Source organism: Pelodiscus sinensis, chromosome 9 (assembly GCF_052426305.1).
Source record: "Pelodiscus sinensis isolate ZL-2025 chromosome 9, ASM5242630v1, whole genome shotgun sequence".
Lineage (NCBI taxonomy): Eukaryota > Metazoa > Chordata > Testudines > Trionychidae > Pelodiscus > Pelodiscus sinensis.
Window position 1 is genome coordinate 5246810 of NC_143060.1, and position 8861 is coordinate 5255670.

Sequence of the window (8861 nt, forward strand, 5' to 3'; positions counted from 1 at the left end):
GAGTGCAGGGAAGCTCTGTCCTTTCACTCACCTGCAGGCTGTTCCCCTGCTGCTCCCATTGGCTGGAAGGGGCAGTGCCTGCAAGCACAGAGTGGTGTGGGACCACCTGTTCCTTGCCACCAAACAGCTGTGCCAGATAAGTACCCCAATCCCCTGCCCCTTTCTGCACCCTCCCTCTTTCCCAGACCCTGCACCCCACCCCCAGCTCACGCCTGCACCCTGCCTTTCTCCAAGATCCCATACTCCTACCCCCAATCCGCTCCTGCACACTGAACCCCTTATTTTTGGTCCCAGCCAGAAGCCATGGGGGGCCCACAAAATCTATCCCTGGGCTCCCAGGAGAGTAAATCCGGCCCTGCCAAGGGGGCAGTGTTTAATTTGTAAGGGGAGAGTTGCTGGAGCTCAAGCAATTTTTTTTCATTCATAACTGATGCAGCAAAGGTGCCGGGACTATGAATTGTCAAGCCCAGAGGTGCGGGGGCTCAGCCCTGCCAAGCCCTGGCACAAATTAAACACTACCCTGAGGTCACTACTGGCTCTGCAGGGTTCAGGCCCTCCAGCTGCCCCAGAGATCTCTGGGTGATGCGAGTGTCACTCTAGCCACAAGAGGTTGCAATACTCTTAGCTACCACCAGGGGGCTGTTTGGAGCACATTGGGCAGTGTTTCTTAAACTTTTTAAGACCGAGGAACACCAAACAATAATTTATTTTTTTTATGAGGAACACCAAGGATTTTTGGTTGAGGAAAAAAAAAAAAGAAGAAGAAGAAAGGGCATGGGCGGAGGGGAAGGAAAAGTTATTAAGAGGAAAGTTATTGAGCAAAAAAAGAAAAAAGGTCACCTGCCCCTTTAAGGGCGGCCATTTTGAATTCTGTTGTTCTCCGCAGCACACCTCTGACTGGATCATAGTTTAAGAAACACCGACATAGGTTACGTCTATCCTGAACGTGCAGCCAGGCTTGTGTGCTGTGTTTGTCCATGCTGCTTTGTAGTCCTCAGTTTTCAGCAGCTGGACCCAGCTCTTACAGCTGTGCTTACATTCTGCACCACGCAAACCTTCCGCCTCGGCTCGCGCTGCATCCACATTGCAAAAGGTCAGGGCTTGGATCAAGTCGCAGTGGGACTCGGGATGCGATCCACCCCCCAGCGGGGTATTGAAGCCTCGAAACTGCAGATCTGAGTCCCACAGGTGTTGGCATAGATGGAAACGGGGCTTGTGCTCAAACCCGAGTCATAGCTTAGGCTTAGTATGCAGTGTAGACCTGCTCTGAGACTGCAAGGGGCAGAAGAAAGAACCTTCAGCTGGGCTAGTGGGGTTCAGCCACAAAGCATGGGCCAAATGCTATTTTCCTTCCTTCTGCTCCACTTTGCTATCTCAGGCTCCACCACTGTGCTGGGCACTAGTTGCCAGTGGCCCAGTACTACTGGGCTTGTTAGGCATATCCAGGCATTCATCTAAGCAAGGAGCCCGCCAGTCAGCCAGATAGTCCCACCGACTGATGCCATGAAGAAGAATACCCTGGTACCGTAGGCACTGCTGCAGTGAGGCTAGGAGGCAGGCTTTTCCAGCGTGAGCCCATCTGTAGTTCTTTATTTCTTGATATGAGCAGGACAGCTTATACAGTGGTCAGTGCACAGGACTGCACGTCAGCTGATCTGGGGACTGCCACTGGGGGATCCTGGACGGGTCTCCAGGGACCTCAGGTTTACATGTTTGCAAAGAGCATTGATCTCCTTGGCTGAAAGGGGCTATCTGAGGTCTGTGTTGTTTAACGAATGATAGACGCAGGCTAGGCATCAGCACTGGATCATCCTCACTACCTCCTTTCTGTCTCCCTTCCCAGTGAACTGGACATGGTGGATCCCAATTCCTGCTCCCAGATCAATAGCTACAGACTCCCCTTCCTCCTCAAGAAGATTCTGGCTTTCTTCACCAAACCCCTCGTAAGTTACACCGTCCCTTGGAGTCCAGCGAAACACCACTTGGAAAATCTAAACAATGGGCGTGGTCCTCTACCCGTATAGGCACGTGCACAGTCTCCATAACCTTCAAATCGGAGTTCCTCACAGCCCCAAGGGCGGCAGGACAGGGATCCCACTGTAGGTCAGCTGAGTCAGGGGTGACACTAGAAGTCAGTAGCAGAGGTGGGAACTGAGCTTAGCTCTTCTGACATCTGAGGCCACTGGGCTATTTTTCCTCTCTTTGTGAGCCTCTGTAAACATAAATGTTGTTTTTCTGGTTGATTCAATACTCAGCGGGTCATATTTGCCCTCGGCAGAGGCCTACTGCTAAGCCAACCCATTGCTAATGTGCAACTTACATGATTAATAGGGTTTGTGCTGGCCTCTGCATTAGGCAGGATGCAACCTGCTTCCCATTCTCTTCCAAGCCACAGCCTTAAGGGAAGGCAGTGTCTCTAGTGGCTAGAGCAGGCACAGAGGACTCAGAATTCCTGAGTATCATTCACCGTTCTGCAGCTGATCTTGGGCAAGTCAGTTAACCCTTGTGCCTCAGTTTCCTCATCAGCAAAATGGGGCCAACAATACATGCTCACATCGAGATCGTCAGTTGTAACAGGCTGGGCGAACACAGTAGAGTGTCAGAGTAAGTATTTTGATTTTTCCAGAATTAATTTTTTGGGAAAGATACACAGAACCGATCATTTGCAGTGTTTGTGCTTGCTTGACAAAATGTGCTAGTATGTCAGAAGCTGTTTGAACATAACATCTTCCACTGAAAACCTTTCTTGATGACCTGATCTGATTCTGGCTTTCCAGTGGTGATGCTTGTTGACTTTGCTATGTTTCTTTTCAGTTCCCTCGATTCGCTAGTTATTTGAGTGCATTGCGTGGAGTGTGGTAAGAGGCTATTTTTCAACTTTAATAACAGCAACCTGTTTGAGTACCTAGAAAATGGTGATTTCACAGGACAGTTTATATCCATTATAGAGCTGGAAAGCTCTTTCCACCATAAGTCCTCTGTTTCAGAATGACTTCAGCATGCAGACATCTGGGCTTAGTCTACACCACTCCCCGCCATCGATCTAAAATAATGCAACTTCAGCTACACTAATAGCATAGCTGAAGTCGACATACTTATCGTGGTGTCTTCCATGTGGTAAAATCAGCCACTGATGCTCTCCCGTCAACTCCACCTATTCTTCTTGTCCTGGTGGAGTACTGCAGTCATGGGAGAGTGCTTGGAGGTCAATTTATCATGTCTAAGCAGGCGGGATAAATCAACTGCTGGTGGATCGATTGCCACAGCATGGATCCATTGCGTAATGAAGATAAGATCATTTTGTTCCTGGGAAATCGAAAATCGATGGGAATTATATGTTCTTTCAGAGAATCAACAGGGGTGAATGAATGGATTGAGAAGTTGCTAGTGCCATCTGTCTGTACAGTTGAAAGATTGCAAGTGCTCCTTAGAGCAAATATAAAAATTGCTAATATCAGCTGCTGAGAGTAATAGTCCTGAAAATAATTCTTACTCATTTGCACGACATCACAGAAGGGCTTGTGTGTGTGCAGAGGGGATAAACTACTGGTTGTTATTGCTCTGTGCTCTTTGACTTAAGTACATCATGTCGAAGTTCCTGTTGTGGCTTCATTTTGAAGGCAGCTGCCATAACATGTAACACATTCTAGAAAAGCTGGGGGTTGAATGGAAGAGAAACTGAGGTAAGATTGTGTTGGAGGAGGATTCAGCTGAGAGGAAAAAAATTAAATTTGCAAAGAAAAATATAGGGACACTTCAGATTTGATGTGTGTTTTCTAATTAAAAACCAAGGAATCCATGGAGTAGAAGAGCGTAAAGAAAATGGACCAAATTTTATTCTCCTTTGTAACTCTCCCATTGGTGAGTAAGGCCAACTGGTTCCTTGTAGAGTGTATGTTATAAAGTGCATGGCAGAAAGGAGGACAGATCTTTTGGGTAAATAGGCACAAATTCAGTGGAGCCAAGTGGGCATTTGCTCAGTATTTGGCCCACAATGTTCACTCCAGCGATAAGACATCAGAACAACCATCCTCTCTGCTCACCACCCATCCCACCCATGATGTTTGGGCGAAAGGTTCTGGTAAGGATTGAAGCTGCCAATGGTCTACAAAGACCCGGGGGGCTGAGAACCGATGAGCAGAGGCTGTGTTCACCTGATTGAACCGAGGCCTGGTCTACAATACAGTGCACAGTCCACCTAAAATGTCATTCCCACTGATGGGACTTGCCTACTTAATAGCTTCATCTCCACAAGAGGCATAGCGCTGAGGTCGATGTAGTTGGGTCGACGCTGTGTCGGTGTAGGGTCGGCATTGCTTCTATTGACTGGTGCTGCCTTTCAGAAGCCATCCCACAATGCCTCACCCTGGCAGTACAGTCGGTGCAATAGTAACAGAGATGTAGTCTGGTCTTGCTGAAACAAAAGACAGGACTATGCAGCACTTTGAAGACTAACAAGATGGTTTATTAGGTGACGAGCTTTCATGGGCCAGACCCACTTCCTCAGATCAAATTGTGGAAGAAAATTGGCATGACCATATATACCAATGGGACCCCTAATATAATTATCTCATAGACACTAACCTCCCGCCATCATTCCCCCTCTGTTCTAAAATCTGATTTGTCATTTTATAGGTGTTCACTTTTTTTGATTGTATCCCTTTGGTATTTCCTCTACCATGTTGTACAATGTCTTAAACTTCCCTGCTGGTGTTGTGCCTGTCACCACCGTTATGGAGGCTGATGAGGAAGAGCTGAAGCCTTACACAGGGCACTACAGTGACCCCTGGGATAGAAGACTAAGACAGGTCAGTTTCACAGTGATACATTCCTGTTGTTTTCTGACCTACATGGGCTAGAGTTTGGTGGGCAACACAGCCTTCTTTCAATAGCTCTTGCTAAATCTCAAAATTTCACAGGGGACTGATTCCCTATATCCAGTGGAATCTATGGCTACGTCTACACTGCAGGCTTCTTGCACAAGAACTGTTGTGCGCAAGAGTTCTTGTGCAAAAGGTCTTTCACAAGAGTGTGTTCACACTGCCACGTGCTTTTGCGCAAGAGATGTGCTTTTGCGCAAGAGCGTCCGTGGCAGTGTGGATGCTCTCTTGCACAAGAAAGCTCTGGTGGCCATTTTAGCTTGCGCAAGAAAGTCATGTTGCCTGTCTACTCTGCCTTCTTGTGGAAGAGCTCTTGCACAAGAGGGCTTATTCCTCGTGGGGAGAGGAATAACTCTTCTGGAAGAAGCCCTGTTTTTCTACGCTGTACTGTAAATTGACTTGCGCAAGAACGCGTGTGCAGTGTAGACACCCAGCAAGTTTTTGCGCAAGAACAGCTGCAGTGCAGACTTAGCCTATATGGGTGTGTCTAAACTACATGCCTCCGTTGACGGAGGCATGTAGATTAGCCAGATCGGCAGAGGGAAATGAAGCCGCGATTAAAATAATCGCGGCTTCATTTAAATTTAAATGGCTGCCCCGCTCTGCCGATCAGCTGTTTGTCGGCAGATCGGGGCAGTCTGGACGCGCCGCGCCGACAAAGAAGCCTTTCTTGATTGGCACAGGTATGCCTCGTGAAACCAGGTTTACCTGTGCCGATCAAGAAAAGCTTCTTTGTCGGCACGGCGCGTCCAGACTGCCCCGATCTGCCGACAAACAGCTGATCGGCAGAGCGGGGCAGCCATTTAAATTTAAATGAAGCCGCGATTATTTTAATCGCGGCTTCATTTCCCTCTGCCGATCTGTCTAATCTACATGCCTCCGTCGACGGAGGCATGTAGTCTAGACACACCCTATGTTTCAGAGCAACGGTTAATGTCCACTGTGGTGTATATACATCAAGCTAGTACCATGGTTCTCAAACTTTTTGGCTTGTGGCCCAGCTGACTCAATGCAAACCTTTCTGTGGACCACCAATTGCTGATGGAAACTCACTGTTAATTACATAATTATGTCAGAGCCCGTTTGCTAGAGCTGCAGCGAGGGAGAATGGTTTAATTTAAATTATTAAACAGATTAAGCATTTTAACTTTCTCATGTTAGTTAATCAAACTTCATTTTAGATAAAGTAAAATATTCATTTATGTCCAACACAAAAGGTTTCAATGTTTTCTTTATGGTAGAGGTGAAGGAACCTTTTTTGGGCCAGGGGCCACTGATCCACAGAAAAATCAGTTGGAGGCCACACAAATGAGAAGCAAAAAACTCCTCCAAAAATCCCAGCCCTCACTGAGGTGGCCCCCAACTGAGACACCTCACTCCTCTGGCGCTCCAGCCCCATGGGGTCAGGGGAAGGGGCAGGGAGAAGTGAGGTTCAAGGCTTCCCATAGGCCAGATTTACTTTTCTGGGGGTCCAGAGTTAGTAGATTTTGTGGACCCCCTTAGGCTCTGGGGTGGGGACAAAAATGAGAGGTCAGTCTTCAGGACAGGACTGCCAGTGAGTGGGATGGGGATGGGGTACAGGATCTGGGTGGGAGGTGGAGTGCATGGGAGGGGGAGGGTGCAAGGTCTGGGTGGGAAGTAGGGTGCAGAAGCAGGCTGGGAGAAGGGTATCTGGCCGGCATGAAGGGCAAGAGCAAGGGAGGGTGCAGTATGTGGTCAGGAGGGTAGATGAAGGAGCAGGGTGGGGGTAGGGTGTATGGCCAGGGAGGAGGGGATAGGAGCAAGCAAGGGTGAAGGAGAGAGTCTGGGGTAGGGTGTCTTGCCATAGGGGAGGGAGCAGGAGCAGGCTGGGGATAGGGTGTCTGGCCAAGGGGGAAGAGGGCAGGAGCAGGCTGGGGTTGTGGGATCTCGGGGAGGAGCCGTGTATGAGAGGGGTAGGGCATGGGGTCTGAACATGGAGGGGTGGGGGGTACACACTTACTTTCGCACCCTGCGTTGCTCCTGGTGGGGGGTACACACTTACTTTCGCTCCCTGCGTTGCTCCTAGGCACATATCCTGATCACGGCCTCCTGCTGCTCCCATTGGCTGGATTCAGGCCAATGGGAGCAGTGGGGAAAGCCTCCCACAGCATGGCCATGCGCTGCTGTTCCCCCAGCTGGTTGGCATTGAGTCAGGTGGGCCACAGGCCAAACAGTTTGAGAACCACTGCTTTAGGGGGTAGAGCTTGCACGGGGGGGCTTTGGGGGCTGGGGCTTTTGGCAGACCTGCAACATTTATTTGCATATTCATTATTTGCATAATAAATGTTGCCGGTCCGCCAAACATTTGTGAATGGGTTTGCTGGTCCCCAGTATCAAAAAGATTGGGAACCACTTCCTTAGTCCACTCGTGGGTTCTGTGGAAGGATCCTACCCTGGTTCTTTCACAAAGAGAAGGAGGCTCGATAGGTCCTCCAAGTGTGGGCCATTCCATGGCTTCTCTCTCATCTGGAGGCTGTGGCAGGTGACGTGGGGTTGCCCGTGGCGGTGCAGTGCGTGGCTCTGCCGTGGCAGGAGGAGCTGTGTCTGCAGTTCATGAAGGAGGTGGAGAGACTGGCCCGGGGCAGAAAAAGCAAATGGGGGATGGCTTACAGCATGGAGGATCTCAGGCTGATGTGGTACCGGAAGTATCCCTAGGAGATTTGGAGAAGGACGTGCAAAGAGCGCTATCTCACATAGCGCGGTGGAGCGATGTGCAGGCCTCCTGCTCGACTGCAAATGAATGTGCAAAAACCACTAGCTCAAACGGATCTGGTTGCTGACGTGCCTTCTGCCTGACGCACAAGATGCACTCTGCCCCCATTAAAATACAGTCACCTCTGGGAGCCACAAACATTATTTCACAGCACCAATGCATCTATAGTTGGGACCAGCCGTGAAGAAGACGACGTGCAGCTGAAAGAAGAATTTGGATCAGCTGACTAGAATGACCCACATTTCTGTTTGCGTAGGATGCCAAAACCCACTCCCCAAGGCTACGTCTAGACTGGCAGGATTTTCCACAAATGCTTTTTACGGAAAAAAATTTCCGTGAAAAGCATTTGCGGAAAAGAGCATCTAGATTGGCATGGACGCTTTTCCGCAAAAGCACTTTCTGTGGAAAAGCGTCCGTGCCAATCTAGACACCGTTTTGCGCAAGAAAGCCCCGATCGCCATTTTCGCCATCGGGGCTTTTTTGCGCAAAACAATACCGCGTTGTCTACACTGGCGCTCTTGCGCAAAAACATTGGTGCACGAGGGCTTTTGCCCGAATGGGAGCAGCATGGTATTTCCTCAAGAACCCTGACAATCTTACACGAGATCGTCAGTGTTCTTGCGGAAATTCAAGCCGCCAATGTAGACAGCTGGCAAGTTTTTCCGCAAAAGCAGCTGCTTTTGCGGAAAAACTTGCCAGTCTACATGCAGCCCAACAGTTGTGAAAAGTGATAAGGTTTGGTGATGAGAACTCATGGTTAAGACCTACATTTTAGCTCCAAATATTGGCACCCTCAGTAGCACAGCGCCTCCTGGCACAGAACTGGGGTGTTTGTTCAAAGCAGAATCTATGTAGAGAGAAACTGAATAAATCCCTGTTTCTAGTTATTAGAGCACCTGGGATTTGTGAACGTTGGAAGGCTTCTATGAACAGCAAATGGCTAAATCTCTCATAATGACCCTCTCCTCTTCGGGGAAGCTTTCAGCACACGAAGGCGATGTCTACACTGCCAGTTTTTGCAGCAGAAAACATGCTAATGAGGGACTCCTTTGCATGAGTTGCAAGCTCATTTGCATATTTTCTGCCAATCCGTTTTTGTGCGAGGGTTTTTTGTGTAAAAACAAGCAGTGTGGATGTTTCCTTTTGGCACAAAACCCCCTTTTTGAGCAAGATCGGCCTACCTCCGTTTTTGAGGCATAAGGCAAAAAGGAAATTTCCACACTGCTTGTTTTTGTGCAAAAAATGTG

General features: G+C 48.9%; 1 protein-coding gene across 1 annotated transcript in view; it reads left to right on the forward strand.

The window, feature by feature from the left end:
• The window catches only part of FAAH (fatty acid amide hydrolase), a 45234-nt gene extending 37537 nt beyond the window's left edge, over positions 1 to 7697 (forward strand). Inside the window, 6 exon segments of the mRNA XM_075935912.2 lie at positions 1844 to 1943; positions 2815 to 2858; positions 4670 to 4808; positions 7374 to 7479; positions 7482 to 7629; positions 7631 to 7697. Coding sequence (XP_075792027.2) covers positions 1844 to 1943; positions 2815 to 2858; positions 4670 to 4808; positions 7374 to 7479; positions 7482 to 7629; positions 7631 to 7697 — 604 coding nt within the window.
• Positions 7698 to 8861: the final 1164 nt, after the last annotated feature.